Below are 22,833 nucleotides of genomic sequence, written 5' to 3' on the forward strand. Positions count from 1 at the left end.
ATGATAACTGGTCCATTGTCCCTTAAGCCCACCAAACTGGGGAGGTGCATGCATTTATTGTGTTTTGATGCTGGTGGAATGTATCATTCTGACTCTGTCTATAAAAAATAAAGGTAATAGAAACCATTAAAATACATTAATTATAAATAATTATGGGAAACATTTCTATTCCCCTTCACCCATTATTCAGGATTGGTGTGCAACATCATTATCATCAATTATTCCTGCCATGGAAATAACACCTAAGGTTTCAAAGCCTGGAGGAAGAAAATCTGCCCCCACTACTTTAGGAAAAGGATTCAAGAAACAAAGAGCTGCTCCGGAGAAGGCCTCACCCGTTCCTTCTTCCTGTCAGGAACTTCCTTCCATTTGTCTCCTCTCCATCTTTTCCTCTTTCTCCCTCCGCCATCCATCTATCCCTGTCCCCATCTCCTCTTCCCTGGAACTCACCAGATTTCTGCAAGGGTCCTGGGAGGGAGTGCTCAGAGGTTGTGGGGAGGGATGCGGGAGACAGCCTGACCAGGTCAACTGTCCATCTCCCTCCTTCCATCCTGGCCAGGGTTGCAGGTTCAGTCTCAGCTAGGTTTGCAGGTTCAGCTTCCTGAGGAGCGCAGAAGTCAGAGCAAGTTGCAGCTTCCTGGGAGGGAGGGAAGAAGAAGAAGCCAAGGGAGTCTCAGAGCCCCTGCAGGGATTCTCCTGCCCAAGACATTCTGCTGCCCCTGGAGAAGCCCCAATTGGGCACCCCCTTCCCAAGAGCCCCCACCCATTTTCAAACACCTTTGCCAATTCCTTTCACCTGCCTGTCCCACCTCCCTTCCTAAGGCTGGCATGGTATGCACATTAGTGGCCTGAGAGTAGATCCCTTGGAAGTTAAGTTAATCTGCAAAGGACTGCTCTGAATACATGGGTGGCCCTTGCATGGAGAAGAAGGAAGCCCCTTGCTTGCATCTGGACCCCCTGGGAGAGGCGGGGGATCCGCCCACTGCTCCCTCTGCCCTCACTGCCTCCTCCAATGTCCTCCTGCCCTGCAAAAACCCTTTGCTCTTGTTCCTCAAAGGAGAGAGGCAGAAAGAGCCTTCAAACCCATCCGTTTCCTCCTCTGCTCCCCCTCCTGTCCTTTTGGGAAACAGGAACTTTGGTCAGGAGTAAACAACTTAGATGGAAAGTTTGCAAGATAAGCACTTTAAAGCACTGCTTGTTCCCACTATGTGTGAGTCTCTGTGTGTTTGGACCTAGAGGACAGCATACATGATTCCGAAAAGAGGGCAATTCTTTAAAACCGAAGGCCATTTCTACAAAATGGAAGACTTCCAAAGGCAGCCTTTTACAAGGAAATTTTTGACGGTTTTTATTTTGTTGGAAGCTACCCAGATGGGCAGAGGCAACCCAGGATGCAAATAATAATAATAATAATAATAATAATAATAATAGCTTCCTAAGCCTGTCCTGGGATGCGGGTGGCGCTGTGGGTTAAACCACACAGCCTAGGACTTGCCAATAAGAAGGTTGGCGGTTCGAATCCCCGCGACCGGGTGAGGTGAGCTCCCGTTGCTTGGTCCCTGCTCCTGCCAACCTAGCAGTTCAAAAGCACGTCAAAGTGCAAGTAGATAAATAGGTACCGCTCCGGCAGGAAGGTAAACGGCGTTCCCGTGCGCTGCTATGGTTTGCCAGAAGTGGCTTAGTCATGCTGGCCACATGACCCGGAAGGTGTATGCTGGCACCCTCGGCCAATAAAGCGAGATGAGTACCACAACCCCAGAGTCGGTGACAACTAGACCTAATGGTCAGGGGTCCTTTACCTTTTTAAGCCTGTCCTGCTACGCATGCTGATCAGAGACTGTCCAAACAACCCCTTTGAACGCAACAGAGCTTCCTATTTTTACTGCTAACAGTGGGATCAGTCAAACCACGAAGCCACTGATCAGCCAGAGTTTCCTGTTTTCACCAAGCACAGTTTGAAGTTAGCTTAATATCCCAGCTTATTCCAAAGCTGGCAGCCGTAGTTTCCTGGTTTGGGCAAAATGGAAAGTTTGTTAGTTATGGCTCATAAGAGACTGCCTGGTTTCAGCACAGTTCACCCTCAGGGCCGGCCAAATCATGAGGTAAGCTGGGACAATTAGGTCAGGAGGCAGATGCAGGGAGATATGGGACCAGCACGTTCCCAGCTCCCCTGTTTGTTAGCCTTGCTGCCAGTGCAGAACCACAGCTGGTAAATTTGTGCAACTACCCATTTAGAGTCCTTCTCTTTTCCCCTCTCTCACTAAAGGTTGGGTGGGGGTCCTTCCTGGAGTGATGCATTCTGGTTGTGGGGGCCAGGAGAATGCGGTGGCGGCTAGAGTTTTTTGTTTTAAACTTGGGTCAACTTAGGTTTTAGCGTAACTTTGCTGCAGCAATGCATTAAAAACTGTTCCTATTTTTAACCCAGCTTTTCAGGCTGTGATTCAGTCATCTGAACCTGGCCATTATCTTAATAGATCTTGCAACAACCTTGCAAGATGGGCCAGTCTTATTTAATGCGACTACACATGGGATTGCTGAGGCTGCAAGACGTGCCAAGATTTTTACCTCAGTGGGGAGAAAAGAGCATTTTGGAAATGGAGGCAATTCAGAGGAGGAAAACGGGGGTTGGTGGAAGGTCACCTATTCTGACACAGCTTCTGCTCTGATAAAACTCAGAGTCACCTGCAGCTGTTTAGGTAAAGTAAGAATAGCAGGCGATATGATCGCAAACCTGCCATGTAAGGTTTGGTCTAGCAAACCTTTTTAAAGTGGATTAGAGAGAAAGTGCAGGGAGGAGGAATATTCACCACCAAAGCTAAGCAGAACCTCCATGTCTAGAGGCACTGGACCTGTGACCTCCAGGTGCTGGAAACCCAGGTGAGAGGAATCATAGAATCATAGAGTTGGAAGAGACCACAAGGGCCATCGAGTCCAACCCCCTGCCAAGCAGGAAACACCATCAGAGCACTCCTGACATATGGTTGTCAAGCCTCTGCTTAAAGACGTCCAAAGAAGGAGACTCCACCACACTCCTTGGCAGCAAATTCCACTGTCGAACAGCTCTTACTGTCAGGAAGTTCTTCCTAATGTTTAGGTGGAATCTTCTTTCCTGCAGTTTGGATCCATTGCTCCATGTCCACTTCTCTGGAGCAGCAGAAAACAACCTTTCTCCCTCCTCTATGTGACATCCTTTTATATATTTGAACATGGCTATCATATCACCCCTTAACCTCCTCTTCTCCAGGCTAAACATGCCCAGCTCCCTTAGCCGTTCCTCATAAGGCATCGTTTCCAGGCCTTTGACCATTTTGGTTGCCCTCCTCTGGACACGTTCCAGTTTGTCAGTGTCCTTCTTGAACTGTGGCGCCCAGAACTGGACACAGTACTCCAGGTGAGGTCTGACCAGAGCAGAATACAGTGGCACTATTACTTCCCTTGATCTAGATGCTATACTCCTATTGATGCAGCCCAGAATTGCATTGGCTTTTTTAGCTGCCGCGTCACACTGTTGGCTCATGTCAAGTTTGTGGTCAACCAAGACTCCTAGATCCTTTTCACGTGTACTGCTCTCAAGCCAGGTGTCAGGGGTTCAGGGAGAGAGACGCAGATGAGGGAGGAGATTGAGAGCAAGGGGGAAGGATCCCAGGGCGACGAGGAAGAAGATGACAACGAGTCGAGGACTTCCATGAGTCTCTCCAGTGAATCGGAGGATTCCCAAAAGGGAGTGCCCCTGGTCAGGCCAAGGGGAGCCACAGGGGGGAGTAGTCAGGAGCAGGGCAGCAGCAGGGGAACCCCCAGTGGGAGTTGGAGATCGGGACCGGCTTCTCCGCCGGAACGGAGTGAAGGGGGTGGAGTTCCCAGTGTGCCAGGCGGAGCAGAGCAGGAAGCAGAGAGGGGAAGGAGATCGGGGCAAGACGTCCTGCCGGAAGGGGCGGAGAGTAGTACCGAGAGCAGTGTAACTGTCAAGAGGAAGGTCAGAAGCAGCGTACGCGCGCCAAGTTCAAATGTGGAGGCGCGCGGAAGTGAGGAGAGTCCGGAGGAGGAGCCTGGTCCCAAAGCACGGAGGAGGGGGGAGCAGGCGTCAGAGGATTCAGCCTCTGGGGAATCCCGGAGGGAGGGAACCCAGGGGGGCAGAAAGACCCTGCAGAAAAGGAAGGAGAGGAAGAGGTGGTCCAGCGCAAGCCTCTTAAACTGGTGTAGAGGCGGGACTGATTCAGAAGGGACTTCAGCGGTCTAAGCCTAACAGACGTGGGGTCACGCGCCTCGGATGTGGAGCTAACAATGTTCTTCAATAAAAGCTTTTGTACATAAGCTGGACTTGGCGTTGGTCTCTTGTGAGCTGGGACCTCGGGTGGCCCTGACACCAGGTGTCACCCATCTTGTATTTGTGCCTCTCATTTTTTTTGCCCAAGTGCAATACTTTACATTTCTCCCTGTTAAAATTCATCTTGTTTGTTTTGGCCCAGTTCTCCAATCTGTCAAGGTCGTTTTGAAGTGTGATCCTGTCCTCTGGGGTGTTAGCCACCCCTCCCAGTTTGGTGTCATCTGCAAATTTGATCAGGATGCCCTTGAGTCCATCATCCAAGTCGTTGATAAAGATGTTGAATAAGACTGGGCCCAAGACAGAACCCTGTGGCACCCCACTAGTCACTCTTCTCCAGGATGAAGAGGAACCATTGATGAGCACCCTTTGGGTTCGGTCAGTCAGCCAGTTACAAATCCACTGAGTGGTAGCAAAGTCAAGACCGCATTTTACCAGCTTCTTTACAAGAAGGAGGGCACTTACCTTTCCCAGAAGCCCCTCAGTGTCTGGGAGCAGGGTCTGGTCTGCTCCCCCTACTCTCCCACTTGGCCACCGACTGGCATCTGCAGCTCCCCTGAAGGAGAGGACACTATTCCCAGATTGGGGAGGACTGGGAGCCTGTGGGGTTTCCCATCGTGAACGAGGGAGCTGCATCGTCTTCAGGAAATCCTGCTTCTGGGCATCCCAGTGCTGCTGCGGCTGCCCCTCCTCTTGCTCCTGCTTAAGCTGACATAAATCTGCCCGAGGCAGAAGATCCCTGATGGTCCCAACTTGGCCGGCAGGAGGTTTCCTTCCTTTGCACTCCAGTCTTTCCCTTTGAATGGGTCTCCTGGGTCCCTGCTCTTCCATTTTTACACCACCCTGCTGGAAAAGAATTAGACACAAAGTAAAATAAAACCCAAGAATAAAAACAAAAGCACATTTTAACCATTAGCCAGTTTTTGAAATATATTATTACTCTTTCTATTTCTGATGTTCAGGCTGTGAATGACAATCATTATGTCACCCAAATGACTCCACCCAGGGACGAGGGGAAGTTATCCAAAGACTGGGGGAAACGGTTTATGGAATTACAAATAATATTTGGGGGGGGGGGGAACCAAGGCAGAGGGAGGGAAATCCAAAAACAACCCAGAGAGAGGACTGAGCATGTTCAGTGGACAGGGAATGCTGATCCTGGCTGCAACTTCTAGCATGTTGGAAAGGCAGCAACATATCTTTGTATATGATTAAGGCTGCGACAGGCCCACCTAACACTTAAAGTACATGACTTCACCCAAGAAATCCTGCCAGCTGCAGTTTGTTAGGGGTGTTGAGAACTCTAGCAATAAACTACAGGTCCTGTGGTTCTCTGGGGGAAACCACGTTCTTTAAATGTATGGTATCTGCACAGTCTAACAAACAAACAAACAAACAAACAAACAAACAAACAGACAAAAGGAACATTGGCCAACAAAATCAAACAACCCACTCCAAAATATTTTATATTTGATGGTCACAAACTCTCTTTATTGAAGATATTCTAACTTGCAGTCCATTGGCTGCATATGGCTTGCCAAGCCTCAGGGTGTGTCCTGCTAGTCCCTGCTGTTTCCATCTCCTGATCTGATCATAGGCTGAAGATCTCTGTCTGTCCTGGAGAAAAAGGTGCCTAAAGGGCCCTTACAGAGATCTTTTCAACTCCAATTTCAGCCCAAACCAGCACAGTGCTGAAATGGGGCAAAAGGAAAATAAATGATCCCTCTGGCTGCTCTTTAAAGAGGATTTCTAAAGAACAATCACAAGGGACTTTTTTCCACAGATCTCATTGTTAATTCAGCAGGGTCTTCTTGTGCTCTTATTTTTCCTCCCCCCAAGACTGGGGTTGGAAGGTTTAAACATACTGATTGTGTTTGCAAGACTTGTATGTATGCTAGATGGCATGTCTGGTGAGTGTGTGCAGCACCTCTGGTGAGTGTGTGCATGTGACTTTATGGTCTGCATCTCTTTTCTGTGTGCGCATGCATGTGCATACATTGGCCTCAAAGCTCACTGGAATGTGGCCTCCAGAATCAATGCAGCTTTAAGCCCATAAATGTTTCGTTCCTCCTCTCTATCAGAAAGAACAATCAAATCTGAGACTATCAGGAGGAGAGAACTCCTGGATCTACAGAGTTAATGTTCTCAACATCCTATGGACACAAACTGCAATGAGATTTCTCTCTAATTACTAATTAGATTTTTTCCCTTAAAAATATGAAGCAAATAACAGATTTGGGTGGCATGCGTATCTATGGCAAGAGAAGAAAAAAGGTTATAAATCGTTTGAAAACCCTATCTTCCGGAAATCGTTAATTGAAGTATGGGACAGATATAAAAATCTATGAGAAATGGGGGTTTCACATTGGTTATCCCCATTAGAGGTTATGGGAGTCAAGAAAATTAATATGAGGAGTAATTGGATTACTTACGGAGATTTAGTGGTAAAAGAAGGAGAGAAATGGAGATTGAAGCCATACGAGCAAGTAAAAGAACATGTATTTGATTGGCTGCATTACTACCAGATAAATGATATGTTTAAAAAGGATGTGAAAGAAAAAGGGTATAAAGAAAAAGATTCGAAATTTCAAACGGAAATTGTTAACAATGATTGTAAGATAATCTCAAAAATGTATAAAATATTATTGGAATGGCACACGATGGATGAGGAAGTTAAATCTGTAATGATTCACTGGGCCAGAGATTTAGGGTATAGTATTGATATGGAAGACTGGCAAAAAATATGGAATGAAAATCTGAAGTTTACAGCATGTACTATGTTAAAAGAAAATGGTATGAAAATGGTATACAGATGGTATATAACACCAGTTAAATTGGCAAAAATGTATAAAACCTGTAACAAATGTTGGAAATGTAAAGAGAAAGAGGGTACTTTTATTCATATGTGGTGGGAGTGTAAGAAAGTGAAGGGGTTCTGGGAAATGATATATAATGAGTTAAAGAAAATGCTGAAATATAGCTTTGTAAAGAAACCAGAAACCTTCCTACTGGGAATAACTAGAAATGAAATAAATAAGAGGGACTGTAAACTCTTTCAGTACGCAATAACAGCAGCGAGAACATTGATGGCCCAAAAATGGAAACAAGAAGAATTACCAACTTTGAAAGAATGGAGAAAAAAACTAACAGATTACGCAGAAGTAGATAAATTAACTGGAAAAATCAGACTTCAAAGAGACCACAAGTTCCTAGAGGACTGGGGAAAATTCAGAGAATATTTGAAGAGTGTATGTGAGGAACAAACAACGCTAGTGTGTTTTAAAGAAGCTTTGTGGAAAAAATAAGGAATATTGCAAGAATGTAAACGAGGATAGAAAGATTTTACTTGAAGGCGATACTATAATTAAGGAATGTGAAGGTAGAAATTTAATTACGGATGATTGTCAGAGGAGCTGAGGGAGGTTCAAAAAGTCAAAATATGTGATTTGGAAAATTGTATGATTGGAGATATTGTGAAAATTTTAATAAAATTTATTATAAAAACATTTTAGAAATATGAAGCAGTATAGAAATGAAATGAGTAATAATCTGAACATGAATAGCTAATTTCAATTTCGCCTTCCTCAGTCTTTTACAATACTGTCTTCAACGTTTTTATTATCATTAATTCATTTCCATATGCCACACATCTTAAGAATCCTCCTTTCTTCTGCATTCTCTAAACTGTCACCCACTTCAACCCTCAGCCTTCATCTGAAAACTCTGCAGCCTTACTGAGGAAGGTGGAAATAAAACAATTAATGAAACAGGTTTAAGCCTGTCTCACTGATTTACACGCAGACACAAGAGGTCACTAGCTTTGACAGCTTCGGAAAAGATCAGGTGCCTTCTCCGGGAAATAGATCTATTAGCTATTTTATTAGCCGTGACAGATCAACAGAGCCTCCATGTGTAGGCACAGTGTACCTTGATTTGGGGAAGACAAAAGAAGCCATTTCCTTGCTAAATGAATCTGATGGACATCATTACTACAAGAGAAAAGAGAGCTTTCAAAGGCGATCAGACCAATTCACAAATGAGGGCGATAGGTTTATCAATGGCAGTGGCAGAGGAGGGGGGGCAGGAGTAGTGGCCTGCAAAGGGTGTCAGGGGGCTGCAGAGTGAGAAGGGGGCCCCTACTGCACTTTCCCCCCTGCCTCCCCTTCCCTCTCCGCCGTGGGGAGGACCGTCGAAATGGGCTGGGCTCCCTGATGAGGGAGAGGGAGAGGGGCGGCAAAAGCCCCGGGCGACTATATGCATCGTCCATCGGGAAGCAGCAGCTGCCTTGGACCCCTCATTCTGCCCCTTGAGCTCAGGACTGAAGGGAGCAGCTCCCCAGGGGCTCCGGCAGGGTCCGTGCCAGCCTGAGCCAGAGATGTTTGCCCCTGTGCCCTCCCGCAGATGCCCTGCCCCTCAGCTGCGCCCCTTCCCCTTCCTGCCCGGTTGGGGGGCGCCCTGCAGCCTCTGACTCCACTCGGGGCCTGATCCTGCCAGGCGCACGTGCTCTCCTCCCCCTCCCGCCCCCCCCCCGCCTCCTGCACCTCGGAAATCCTCGCTCCGTCTCTGCACCGGAATCCGGCTCCTCTCCGGGGAAACTCGCCAGGCCACGGGCCGCTGCTCCTCCGCTCTCCTCGGCGGGGACAGGAAAGTGCAGCCGCTCTCAAGTCCCCCTGGCTGGCCCCGTTTCCTGCCTCTCTGAGCATCGGAGCTCGCTGGCTGTGGGTTGGGCCCTGGGAGGCTGCGAGGCTGGATGCGCCCCCTTGCGCTGTCCCTCAAAATTTATTGTATCATTGGAATCTACCTGGCATCTTATATGCCATCCAGAATGTTGCACAAATAAGTCTCCTTGTGATCCGATGTGCAGTCACTGGTTACCTCATCAGCAAATATTTCCAGAAAGCTGGGACGATGCCACCCTGCAGCCATAGCTGTCAATTTTCAGATTTGAAAATAAGGGATCAGCAGCCTCTCCTTTCCCTGGGACAGTCTACAGGATATCTAACAATCCGGGATAGCAGCGGGAAATGGCATTGGAATAAAGGAATTTCCCGCAAAAAAAGGAAAGGTTGACAGCTATGCCTGCAGCCCGAATGGGTAGCTGGAGGAGGCAGTCCAGTTCCCAGCTCTGCTGGTTGGGATCATGCAATCACTTAGCTCCAGCAACCGACCTTTCCAAACCCTCCAACATTTCTCTGATGAAAATAGGAACATCCCATTCCATAAATATAATTTTCCTATTTATACACCGCACATCTTATTACGTTGCCCCAGCCACTCTGGGAAGTTTCCAACATATATAAAAAACATAATAAACCATTAAACATTAAAAAACTTTCCTTTTTTAAAAAATAATTTTTATTAATTTTTCAACACGAATATACAATCTTATCCTAATTTTCTCAAATTTAACTCTGTTTAGACTTCCTTCCTAAAAAACTTTCCTATACAGGATTGCCTTCAGAAGGCCAGTGGGTTGGATAACTCCATTCCCTCCAGCATTTCTTCAATGAAAATAGGGAGACCCTAAGGAAAAGCGAGACATTCTGGGATCAAATCAGAAACCAGGACGGCTTCTCTAAATCAGGGACATCCCTGGAAAATAGTGGCACTTGGAGGGTTTGTCTTTCCCTGCTTTTTCATTCGCTGCCTCTGGTCTCCTGCATCCATTTAGCAGAGGAGGGGAGCGGTTTTGGCCTTCATACTTCTCCACCCCCCACCCCCAATATAACCAAAAGCACAATATAACAAAAACCACACACACCATTTGGGAGTGAGGACCAAAAATAATAATAATCGTTTTATTATTTTATTACTTATTTTTTGCAGTTCAATCTACTGTATCTATGAATTTTATTGTTTATAGCCAATGGCCACCACTATACAAGCACAAATCATGCAGCTGCAAAACAAAAGACATTGCATGCACCAGACCAGGATAAATCTTTAGCGTCCAAAATTAATTTTCACATTTCTTTCAATGGGAAGGATATAGGGCAGCAGAGTCCAGGTGGTGAGGTCCAGATTACAGCTTCCATCATCCTTGACTGTCATTCCTGCTGGCTGAAACTGATGGGAACTGGACACCAACATCTGGGGACACGTCAATGGCTATGCTCTGATATACAGAATCTACAAAAGATTAAGGCACTGATCCAGAAGACAATGAACTGTGAATAGCAAGTGCAGCTAGGAGGAGAATGCATTGGCAGCAGGGTTTGGAAGCTGTTCCCTGACACAAATCCCCTTATTTCCTCCTCTGGAGATCTGAGGTCTACAAAGCAATGGGTTGTTTTATTCAGAATAAGCTCACTGACATCAATGGAGCTATCATCATAATCATCTCCTCTATGGGTGCCGCTAAGTGCCCTCTGTCTTTGAGCTTTTTGCTCTCCTAGTTTTAAGGCTCGCTGGTTTCTCTAAGTCTGGGGAAAGTGCTAAGGATGATGGTTTAATTTCCATAAATGAGAATGTTTTAAGATGGAGTTTCCTTTGACAGTAGCCCTCATGTGTGTTAGTCACATGAGGGAGGCATTCCATTCTGTTGAGACTGTTATTCCAGTAACTGTTGTTTTTAACTGCTTTTCTGTTCTTTTCTCTCTCTGTGCATGAGGGAGAAGTGCTGCTGAGAGAGATGTCTCAGGATACTATTGTGTGTCAGTGTGATCTGTCTGAAGTGAAACAGTGGAAGATCACGAAATGCTGATCAAAATTACTGCTCAAAAGTTCAAAAACAGAATTACTGCTGAGGTGAAAGTAAAAACCTTTTGTAAGAAACTGTAAGACAATTCAAGTGAGAACATGCCCGTGTTTGAATAAGCATGAGATTGTAAATATATTTTTCTCGGTTATATGTTTATGAAAGTAAGGTTCTTTTGAATACCAAGAGTCTGGACATTGTAGTCTGTAAAAAGGAACTATCACCTAGAACAGCTATTTTGCTTCTTAGCTATAAGCTACTCTGTTACTTTGGAGATCATCAAAATTCACACACAGACTGACTATAATGTTGCATACAGTATAAGGTTGGGGAGTTGAGAAGTGGGGATAGAGGGGGGGAGGGGGAAGTAAACTTTCATTATTTTACAGAGTGCATATCCAAAGTTTTTGTGTCGGTGACACATGCATAGGTTCTCCTTCTATTCATTCATTTTCATTGGCAGTGAGAGCTGGTTGCCTTCAGTTGACTGCAGTGAAGGGAGAACCAATTGGAGGAACAGATTGTTGCAATTCTTGGAAAGGGATGGAAAAGAGCACGGCTGCATCGCGGTTTGGTCTTTCAAGTACTTGTTGTTAAATACAGTGGTACCTCTGGTTACGTACTTAATTTGTTCCAGAGGTCCGTTCTTAACCTGAAGCACCACTTTGGCTAATGGGGCCTCCCGCTGCTACTGTGCCGCCGCCACACGATTTCTGTTCTCATCCTGAAGCAAAGTTCTTAACCCGAGGTACTATTTCTGGGTTAGCGGAGTCTGTAACCTGAAGCGTATGTAACCTGAAGCGTATGTACCACTGTACTCTGTGAGTTGAGTGAGGCTGAGAGACTCCAGAGAAGTGTGACTAGCCCAAGGTCGCCCAGCAGCTGCATGTGGAGGAGCGGGGACACGAACCACATTACCAGACTACCACTCTTAACCACTACACCACACTGGCTGGAAAAAGGGGAAGTTGTTTTCTTTGCATTAAGTTGTGAAAAATAAAGCAATAAATTTTAAAAACAACCCTTCTTTCAATACTTTCTTTTTAAAGCAAAAAAAGATGTAGTGCCATAGCTTGAACAGTTTTGCCTTGTATTGGAAGGATATATCTGAGATACAAATGCACACACAACGCTCTCCCCTCCATCCAGGCGAGGAGGAGGCATTGTCCGGAGTTTAAAGGCACATCCCGGCTGGCTAAGGTGCGAAGCAGAGCCATGGAAGGGGGTGGGGTGGATTCTGAGGACCACAGACCACATGTGCAATTGGCCCCCCCAGGTATGAATTTCTCCACCCTTGGCACCACATAACACCAGTCTTGAAAGATCTACATTGGCTCCCAGTACGTTTCCGAGCACAATTCAATGTGTTGGCGCTGACCTTTAGAAAGGCCTCGGTCCAGTATACCTGAAGGAGCATCTCCACCCCCATTGTTCTGCCCAAACACTGAGGTCCACGCTGAGGGCATTCTGGTGATTCCCTCCCTGTGAGAAGCCAAGTTACAGGGAACCAGGCAGAGGGCCTTCTTGGTAGTGGCACCCGCTCTGTGGAACACCCTCCCACCAGATGTCAAAGAGAAAAACAACTGACTTTTAGAAGACATCTGAAGGCAGCCCTGTTTAGGATGCTTTTAATGTTTAACAGACTATTGTATTTTAATATTTTGTTGGAAGCTGCCCAGAGTGGCTGGGGAAACCCAGCCAGATGGGCGGGGTATAAATAATAAATTATTATTATAAATTATTAAGTGCAAATCAGGTAAGTGTAAAGAGAACTGTTTCAACCCAACTGTAGTGCATATGTAATACAGCCATACCTTGAATGTCAAACGCCTTGCAACTCAAATGTTTCAGAAGTCGTATGTCCGACACAGCTTCTGATTGAGTGCAGGAAGCTCCTGCAGTCAATCGGAAGCCGTGCCTTGGTTCTCGTACGGTTCCAGGAATCAAACGGACTCCCAGAACGGATTAAATTTGAGAACCAAGGTACGACTGTACAGAGATCAGGATCAGTGTGTTTGCAACTTCAGCTGAAAGTATTTTTCACAACTTTTTTTAACAGTAAAAACTTTTAATTAGTTCTATTTGACAAGAACATTGACAGCCACCAACAATTACGTGGATTTGTTTGCTAAAAAGGACAGATGTAAACAAAGCTCGGAGCTAAACAGGTAACTTCACAAATGAAGTGGCCACAATGCACTCCTTCACCAGCTGCCATGTTTGGGTTGTTTTGTTTTGGTTTTTTGAAAGGAAAAAAAAAGGCTCAAGCATCATTTTGACAGGCAGCAAACTTTCACCCTTAAGAACTATGGAATCTCTTATCTGCCACACAAGAAACAAGGCCTAATTCCACCCCCACCCCACCAAGACACACCTTAATCCTCTCTAGCTATTTGCTGGTCCATCAACCCTGATGGACCTAGAAATATTCCCAGTTCCCCTAATTGCTGTCAAAACTATCCCAAGGTGGTGTCAAGCAGATATTTCCCCTAATATTTCCACACCTCAGACGATCTGATCCAAATCAACATTCATAAGCATGGAAACCGAATATGTTGATGCTTGCCTAAGTTTCCCATATTGGCAACTTGCAATCCCAGTTCCTGGCAGTCTGTTTCTGAACTGGGAAGCATTGGCTGGTTCCTGTCACCTGGCAGCTGGAGGTTTCCAGAGAGAGAGTGCAGAGGGCTGAGGAACCAGATGCTGGGACTGGAGTTCAACAACACCTGGGCCCCAGCCCTGGTATATGCTTCACGACTGAGGAGGGATTTGAATTGTCCCTGGCATTTGTGGACCAAGACATAGGGAAAGCTGTAGTCCTTCAGAGATCATTGGACTCCAGCTCCCATGAGTCCCAGCCAGGATGGCCAATGGCCAGGGAAGACGTGAGTTGAAATCTAACAACATCTGAAGGGGCCACAGGATGCCAGCCTTTCGCCAGGTAAATATTCTGTAACCATTTTTTCGTTCTGGCTCACTTTTATTTTTCATGTTTGAACGTACAAAGGAACAAACTGTGCCTCAAAGAGGAAAGATCACCCAATCCCTGCCTCACCACCGGGTCGATTTCTTGAAAATCCGTCACGGAAGAAAAAAGGGAATATAACCAAGCAATATAGGTTAATACATTGCAACCATTTGCCTCTATCTTTGGCACCAGCCTACACGTAAACACTCTGCTGTGGGGAACCTTTCGTTATTTGTTAAATGAAAGGCCAGTGACCCATTGGAAAAATCTATTTTGTGGGGAGTGGGGTCCAAACAGAAGCAGTGGGGACTGATGCCCATTGCTTGGCAGAGCAAGAGGGAGTGTTAGGCGGAGCCAACCAATTCCAGAACCATCTTCTATAATCTGCAAGATAAAAAAATGTAAAAATTATATAACTTCACAGCTGAAGATTTTACTGTTTGAGGGCTCTTGTGTTTCTAATATTTTGTTGGAAACCACCCAGAGTAGTAGGGCAACGCAGTTAGATGGGTGGCGTACAAATGATAAAATTATGATGAAGAAGAACTTAAGAAAAAAATAAAGAAGTGAATATATATAAAATAATGATAAAAATTCAACTCAGCAGCTTTTCAGTGTGACACTTGTGGCTGTGTTTCTTTTTCAAGCTCACTTTTGCCTGGCGGCATCAACAATGTGGCCGCTAGCAGCTGGCTTTCCAAGTTCACCTCTGGTAATCGGGGGCCCCGGGGGTCCCTTGCAAGAGACCCCTCCATTCCCCGAGTCGAGTTCTTGCTGTGAGCTGGGCCCCTCCTGCGAGAGAAGCTCACGCTCTCAAAGAGCTTCAGCTTCTCTGGGGCCAAGAGAGCGGCAGTGGCCACAATACACTCCTTCACCAGCTCGCCTCTGGAGAGCGGGCGAAGCTTTTTGGAGACCAGCTCGCTCACCACGAAGCTGGCTTGCTCCACGCTGTCCATTTCCTTCCTTGGTTCCGGGGCAATGCCTTGCTGGGCGTGCAGGTCCATTTTCAGCGCCTTCACCTTCTCCTCGCGCAGCTGCCCTTGGAACTCCTCGTACTGGATGTGCTTCGTCCTGTAGTGCCTCTGCAGGTTGGCCTTCTTCAGGATGGAGAGGGCCTCACCACAAATGAGGCACACGGGCATGCCTTTCAGCTCCACAAAGAAATAGTCGTGTGTCCATTTCTTATTGAAAATGCGGCACTCCAAATCTATCTTCCTCTTCTTGTGCGACGGCATTGCAACCAAATGATCTAACAACAAAGAAACAGGTGGAGCGGTTAACTGGATTTCTTCCAGGGTGAGGGGAGTGATGATATAATTATAATCAAGAGAAAATACTGGAAACCAAGGCTCCACAACTGCCAACTTGTGCTTCAGCCCCCTTCAGCCTTATTAGTGGGAGAGGAAGCCCTGCTGATAGCATCCTTCCATGGCAGAATTAAAAACTCAGATATGTAAGTTAATCACCAAATGGCACCTTAAACCTAGGCTACGGTCGCCACAATGGAATGCCGAGGTGCTTTACTTTTGGCAATGAAATTATCCTTATTATTCATTTCATTTCTCTACCACTTTATATTTTAAAGAAAAAGCCTCAAAGTGCTTTACAACACATCAAATAAAACAATCCAGAATAAAACCAATTCAAGCTATGATATTTCAGATCATTCTCTCCCCCCCCCCCCCCGGTGGCGGTTTTCCCGTGTGTCAGGAGAGAGAGGCTACCTGGCTGAAGCTCTTAGCACAGTCAGGGCAATGGGAAAGTTTCTCTCACCTGTGTGGATTCTCTTGTGCCTCACCAGCTGGGAGCTGATCCCAAAGCTCTTCCCGCACTCGGAGCACCTGTATGGCTTCTCCCCCGTGTGAATCCTTTTGTGTGAAGTGAGCGACGATTTCCAGCCAAAGCTCTTCCCGCACTCAGAGCACCGGTACGGTTTCTCTCCGGGGAAAGCCCCCTTGCGCGCAGCGAGGGAGGGGCCGCTCCTCAAGGCTTTCCCGCACAGACTGCAGTGGTCGGGGTCCTCTCCCATTTGCATCCTCTGACTCTTGGGAAAGTTGAAGCTATGGCACAGATTTTCACAGTCCACGCACATATTTCTTCTTTCGCCCTCAGCGAGTCCCTGTTTCACAGGGCTGTCACATACGATGGTGTCCACTTCCTCACAAGGCACTGATTGCTGGAATGTTTCTAGTCCCTGTTGAGTCAAAAGCCAGCCTCGATTGTCATGATGGAGCAAGTCGTCCTCTCTGGCTTTCCCCAAAGGTATTGAGTTGAATTCTGCTTGCTTCGATCTTTGCAATGGAAGATTTCCCTCCTTCGCCTTTGTTTCTGCATTGCCTGTGGGGTAAAGAACGATCTGAGGAATCTGTGGGGAGAATGTTGAATTTTTACCCTGCCCTCTCACTCCCCGAGACATGTGCTTTCAGAGCAGACCCTATTCCTGTGATGGTAATCTTTAACTTTTATTCCTTTTGAAGTTTAAATAGTGGTAACTAGCCCTGGGACCTGCTGGTGAAGGCCAGGTAATAAATTGAAGAATAATGATCATTTCCAGTTCTACAATTTATTTTCTGAGACAGGACAATCAGAACTATACACAGTATTCAAAGTATGGTTGCGCTATAGGTTTCTAATAAGTCTGGCAGTTTTACATTTGCTAACTTTCCAATGATTGCCCAACATGGGATTTGCCTTTTTTCAAGGCTGCTGCAAACTGGATGGACATTTTCATCAATCTATCCACAAAATGAACCCAAGATCCTTCTCCTGTTCAGTACTGTGGTACCTCGGGTTAAGTACTTAATGCGTTCCGGATGTCCGTACTTAACCTGAAACTGTTCTTAACCTGAAGCACCACTTTAGCTAATGGGGCCTCCTGCTGCTGCTGCGCTGCTGGAGCACGATTTCTGTTCTCATCCTGAAGCAAAGTTCTTAACCTGAGGTACTATTTCTGGGTTAGAGGAGTCTGTAACCTGAAGCGTATGTAACCTGAAGCTTATGTAACCCAAGGTACCACTGTATCTACAATCTCAGACCACTCAGCATGTTATGTACTGAAGTTCTCACCCTGGGCCAGCAGGGGGATACAGCAGGGGGATACTTCATGCAAATAAGGGATCGAAAGTGACATTCAGTGATTGGATAGTTTTAGAAAGTTGTTACAGTAACGAGGTACTGGAGCTCTATATAAGCAGGTTGACTGAGCCCTTCAGTTCAGTTCTGGCCTCTGAATAAAGAAGAGCTGTTTGAAGAATCGCTGTGTCGTCTGATATGTTCACCCACAACTTAACACAGCACATACGTGAAGCTAGGATTTCTTGCCCCGACATGCATCACTTTCATACTTACACCAAACAGCACTTGCCATTTCATTGGCCGTTTACCCACTTTGGAGAGATCCTTTTGGGGCTCATCACAACTTTTCCATATTTACCACCCTCCATAATTTGGTACCACTGGCAAACCTGGCCAAACGTCAAGGCTCCTCGCAAACTTCAGGCTGTTTATAATCTAGTTTAAAAGCACAGGGTCAAAGACAGATCTTTGGGAGACCACACGTCTTACTCTGTGGCAGCGCTGGGGAACGTGCGGGCCTCAAGACATGGCCAGACTACAACTCCCATCATGCCTGATCACTGGCTCTGCTAACTGGGGAAGTCTCCAGGTGCATGTGTGAAGCCTATCAGAGAATGGTACATAAACTGGTGGAGGTATTGTGGTCTCTTGTTGTTGCAACTGCTCCATAAAGCACAGGTCTGGGAATAGCTGTCTAGACACTAGGCTGGTGTGTGTGGTTTTTTTGGAGCCATGGAAACTACTATAAGTGTCAGCTTGGACAATAAAGAACTAACTCTCTGCTGGGTACATTCCCTGGCAGCACCCTTGGCACCCAGCAACATGCGGAGGGTCGCAGGTTTCCCCGTCTGCTGGAGCACTACTCCCCCCTTATTTGAAGGAAGCCCTGTTTAGGGAAGCTTTTAACATTTGATGTATTTTAATATTTTGTGGGAAGCTGCCCAGAGTGGCTAGGGAAGCCCAGCCAGATGGGCAGGAAAAAAATAGATAAGATAAGATAAGATAAGATAAGATAAGATAAGATAAGATAAGATAAGATATAATATCCTGGCCTGCACACCATGGGAGCTGTAGTCCCACAGCGCAGGAATCATCCCCACAGAGGCTATCCAACAGTGAGATTTGGACACGGGGATCCTCACCCAGCAACCTGGCAAGCTCCTCATTCTCCCGGGCCACCTCCGCAGGGAAAAGCAGCTCCACAGCATCTGAGGGATCCTCCTCTGATTTGGGGGACTTAACAGTCACTATATGAAAAGGCTCCGGGAGCTGAAACAGGAAGAGAGACGCAGCCGGTGAGATGAAATCGCTTATGCAAGTTAAATGGCACCATCCACACAGAAGACGGAGGTGTCAGCAGGCTCAGAGGGAAAACTTGGGTGGCAGCCAATGTTAGCCTTACTCAGAGTAGACCCATTGACGTCAATGGACACGACCGACTTAGGTTCATGACCTGGAGTACAACTTAGCTGCATAGACTCCCCATAGTTTATGAAATTACAAAAATATCTCAGACCTTTCTCCCCACTTGCTCCTCCTCTTGCAGCCTCAGCAAGAACTCGTCCGCCAGGGCCAAAGCCTGGGCACAAGTCTCTGGGTTGCGTTCCCGGACCCAGCACTGCATCTCCAGGGGCAGGATGGTCAGGAACTGCTCCAGCGTCACCAGCTCCAGGATCTGCTCCTTGCTGTGCCTCTCAGGTGTCAGCCACTGACAGCAGAGCTCCCAGAGCTGCCTCAGGACCTCCCAGGGCCTTTCGGCCTCCCGGTAGCCAAAATGGCGGAAGCGTAGGCAGCGCATCTCCAAGCTGAGTGCTTGCTTCTCCGGAACCTCTTCCTTCACTTTCACGGAAAGGTCCAGAGTTTGATGGGCCTCCTGGACTTCTCCCGGGAGGCCTGGCAGGGCTTGGGCAACACACTCCCTTGTAGGCCACTGGTTGCCCATGGTGACGGCCTTCCCTGAGGCCTGGGAGTCCTTCAAATCCTCCTCTGGTGTGAACTTGGATATCTGCGGAGTTCTCCAACCTGACTGAGGGCTCTTCATCGTCTTCAGGAACTGCTGCCATTGGGCATCCCAGCACTGCTCCTCCGGCTCTGGCTTAATTTGCCGCAGAGTCGCCCCTGCCTGAAACTCTCTCAAGGCCCCAATGGGGGTAACCTGGGGGTCTTCCCCTCCTGCCTCCAATCTCTTCTTTTGGAAGGATCCTGTCAAGTTCTGGTCTTCCATTGTTATTCTGGCTGCAGAATGGAGAATGGAAAGCAAACAACCATCAATACTTGTGAACAGAGGGAACTCCTTTGTTCGGTTACATCAGAGATGGGGGAGGCTTGTAGCCCTCCTGTTGTATGTATGTATGTATGTATGTATGAAGGTAAAGGGACCCCTGACCGTTAGGTCCAGTTGCGGACGACTCTGGGGTTGCAGCACTCAACTCGCATTACTGGCCGAGGGAGCCAGCATACAGCTTCTGGGTCATGTGGCCAGCATGACTAAGCCACTTCTGGCGAACCAGAGCAGCGCACGGAAACACTGTTTACCTTCCCCGCCAGAGCAGTACCTATTTATCTACTTGCACTTTGATGTGCTTTCGAACTGCTAGGTTGGCAGGAGCTGGGACCGAGCAACGGGAGCTCACCCCGTCGCGGGGATTATTGTTGTTGTTGTTGTTGTTATTACCAGCCTTTATGGTTTTAAAACTTGCAGTTAAAAAATACAAAAAATAAAAACCCCTGTCCAAGTTCCACACCCTCAGCCAGAGTGACCGATGATATACATTCTACAGACATACAGTATAGTACAGTATGTATATTTTTGTAAATGGCTTAGAGGTGTTTTTTCAGTCAAAAGGCATGTCAATTTTGTTAGGTAAATAGAAATAATCCAACAATGTCTGGAGGGGCACTGGTTCCCCCACCTGTGGCCTCAAGGGAAGAGGCGTGAACTGTGCACAAGCATTGCACATCTGCGGGGAAAGACCACAGCTCAGTAGTTCAGGAAAACGCTTTGCATGCAGTTGGATTAGATGACCCAAGAGGCAGGACAACAGCCCCCCACCCTCACCCATTACTGCAGTCATTGGCACATGCTCCTTCCAAACCAGGAAATCAGCGCAGGGGTGGGGATTCTGAAGGCCGCATTCCCTACTGGGCCACATGTCAGAGGTGGGTGGGACCAGAGACAAACATGAGCAAAGCAATGAGCAAATTTTTTACCTTTGTACAGCAAGATAAATTGACACACACACACCCTTCTCTATCCTCCCTGCAGGCAAGCAAGAAGCATTCTCAGAGTTCAATGACCCATCCCAGAAAGCAAAAACATGGAGGGAGCAAAGCAGAGCGGGACAGGAGTAAACAAGGCAAGTGGGAAATTTGCTGAACTAATAAGAGTGAAGCTGACTCCAAGAACAGACGAAAATCATTGTGATCAGGAGTGGAGAAGCTCTGAGCTCCCGGAAGTTGTTGGGACTCCAATGCCCATGAGCACCAGCTGGTCTGGGCAGCGATCACAGAGGATGGGATTTAGAATCCAGCAGCATCTGGGGACGCCTGCAGGCGCCCCATCCCTGGGGTAGACCAGATGGACCAAAGGTCTGATTCAATAGAACGTGATCATGTTGGAAATTGGACATTGGCCCAGAAGGTCCCTTCCCATAAATCGGAGCATGGGATGTATTTGTTTTCATATATATATGTTTTCAAACATACAGTGGTACCTTGGGTTACAGACGCTTCAGGTTACAGACACTTCAGGTTACAGACTCCACTAACCCAGAAATAGTACCTTGGGTTAAGAACTTTGCTTCAGGATGAGAACAGAAATCGGGCGGCGGCGGCAGGAGGCACCATTAGCTAAAGTGGTGCTTCAGGTTAAGAACAGTTTCAGGTTAAGAATGGACCTCCAGAACCAATTAAGTTCTTAACCCGAGGTACCACTGTGTGTGTGTGTGTGTATGTGTGTGTGTGTGTATATATATATATATATGCATATATATATATGCAATAAGGTTACATGCCTGAGTGGACTTGCCTAAACAAAGTAGGTATTTAGAAGGAACTTAAAACAGTTCAGTGAAGAAACCTGCCTGATATTAATAGGCAGGGAGTTCCAGAGATTAACTTCTTGTGCATGAAAGGATCAATTCCTTGCCACTGCATAGTTAAACTATGGAACTCACTCCCACAGGAGGCAGTAACGCCCACCAACTTGGAAGGCTTCAAAAGAGGAGTGGACAGATTCAAGGAGGAAAAGCCTCTCAAGGGCTACTAGCCAGGATGGCTATTGCTCCGCCTCCACACTTGGGAGGCAGAGATGCTTCTGAATTCTAGTTGCTGGAAACGACAGGAGGGGACAGGGCTCTCCTGCTCAGGTCCTGCTTGTGGGTTTCCTATATGGGCGCCTGCTTGGCCACAGTGAGAAAAAGATGCTGGACTAGATGGGCTATTGGCCTGATCCAGCACAGCTCTAAGATAGCCCATTATTGGCTTTGATGTCAAAGAACCATGGGCAACCCTCTTCTCCTGCTGCAGTGGGTTTCTCAGCCACCTGGTCCCGGATGTGAGTTGCAGATGTACTTATTTGGAGTGTTTATTTCCCTGACCACCCTGGAAAAATTCCTTTGTTTTCTTTTTTTTAACAAGCTTTAAGGTTTTGCCTGATGTACATTTTTGTAACTGTTGTAGAGGTTGGATGGCCACTTGTCAGAGGTTATTTAGGTTTGAATTGTGCGTTGTAAGGGGGTTGGACTAGATGACCCTTGGAGTCCCTTCCAACAGTTCTATGAATCTAGTGTGCGGAACGAAAATTATGTGGCGCACACTTGCAGGAGATTGGGATACTTATTCTACAGCTGTCTCACATTTCATCCAGGAAGTTCAAATCAGCATACGACCAATCACTTCCACATCCATATTTTTTAATAAAAAAAGCTAACAAGGAAGGTTAGGTTGAGATAGTGTCCCGAGTTCACCAAGGCAGCGTCGTGGCTGGGTGACGATTTGAACCCAGGTCCCCCGCCTGCCCCAGTTCTAGCTCAGTCCCTTAACCACTGAACCACACTTGGCTCCGCATTAAGCAACCGTCTTTTGCTTAGACTTTCCTGCAGGAGATACTTCTCTGCCTTTTCCTTCCCAATTCACAACTTTTCTCCCCAAAACAATCCCCTCTTCGCTCACCTTTTTTTTTATTACTATTGTTCCACTTGCAGGATCCCTTGCAGACCCTCGGATGTTGCAATCCAAAATGGCCAAAAATTTGAGAAGGCAAAAAAGAGAGAGAAAAAGTAAGCGGAACGGAGAGAGAAGAGCCTCTCCCACCTGGCCAAGGAGAAACAGGAAAAAGAATTGAGCACACCTTGGGGGTGGGGGAGAGTGCCCGTCTAGGAAACGCCTCTCTCTATCAGTTTAACCCCTAAGAGTCCGGGTGGCTCATGGCATAAAAGCAGGAAAGGAACAAGGCAGCCCGGCCCCTATATAGGTACATGAAAGTAATTTCGTTGTCCCCGAGAGGGGTCAATGACAATAAAGATATTATTATTATTATTATTATTATTATTATTATTATTATTGAAATGGATGCAAAAGCGATCAAACGCGGGTGGGATTTTCTTAGATCAGGGAAACATCTGGCCCTTGAGAGAGTGTTGGATTACAGCTCCCATCCTGACCATGGACAGGAAATAAGACAGATGCAGAGGAAGCTTGCATAAGTGTTAATGTGCTTTATTCTATTGTGGCTTTAACTTTTCTGTATGTTTTACATTACGGTTGTAAAAA

At 46.7% G+C, this 22,833-nt stretch overlaps 2 protein-coding genes and 1 long non-coding RNA gene across 4 annotated transcripts in view; all 3 read right to left on the reverse strand.

Annotated features, from left to right (window-relative positions):
• Positions 1–9,039, reverse strand: part of LOC114592390 (uncharacterized) — a 39,924-nt gene extending 30,885 nt beyond the window's left edge. The window contains exons 1-3 of the mRNA XM_077923022.1: positions 8,863–9,039; positions 4,787–5,167; positions 451–637 (exon numbers count right to left, since the gene is read on the reverse strand). Of these exons, the coding sequence (XP_077779148.1) occupies positions 451–637; positions 4,787–5,167; positions 8,863–9,024 (730 nt within the window). The 5' untranslated portion in view covers positions 9,025–9,039. The remainder of the gene's footprint in view (positions 1–450; positions 638–4,786; positions 5,168–8,862) is intronic.
• On the reverse strand, positions 5,393–8,830 carry LOC144326608 (uncharacterized). Its single transcript, XR_013391623.1, has 2 exons — positions 8,356–8,830; positions 5,393–8,310 (listed from the first exon to the last, which is right to left on the reverse strand). It is a non-coding gene; the product is annotated as an uncharacterized LOC144326608 (long non-coding RNA).
• Positions 9,040–13,840: 4,801 nt separating the features above from the next.
• LOC114592194 (uncharacterized) lies at positions 13,841–22,530 on the reverse strand. Of its 2 annotated transcripts, XM_077921672.1 has the most exons (6): positions 22,234–22,529; positions 18,578–19,296; positions 18,204–18,330; positions 15,760–16,323; positions 14,913–15,235; positions 13,841–14,370 (listed from the first exon to the last, which is right to left on the reverse strand). In XM_077921672.1, the coding sequence occupies exons 2-6, from the start codon at positions 19,283–19,285 to the stop codon at positions 14,215–14,217; spliced, it is 1,878 nt and encodes a 625-aa protein (XP_077777798.1). In that variant the 5' UTR covers positions 19,286–19,296; positions 22,234–22,529; the 3' UTR covers positions 13,841–14,214. The 2 variants fall into 2 exon arrangements, with proteins under 2 accessions (XP_077777798.1, XP_028576004.2); XM_028720171.2 differs by having other exon boundaries at positions 14,227–15,235; positions 22,234–22,530.
• Between the last annotated feature and the right edge of the window lie 303 nt (positions 22,531–22,833).

This window comes from Podarcis muralis, chromosome 2 (assembly GCF_964188315.1).
Source record: "Podarcis muralis chromosome 2, rPodMur119.hap1.1, whole genome shotgun sequence".
NCBI lineage: Eukaryota > Metazoa > Chordata > Lepidosauria > Squamata > Lacertidae > Podarcis > Podarcis muralis.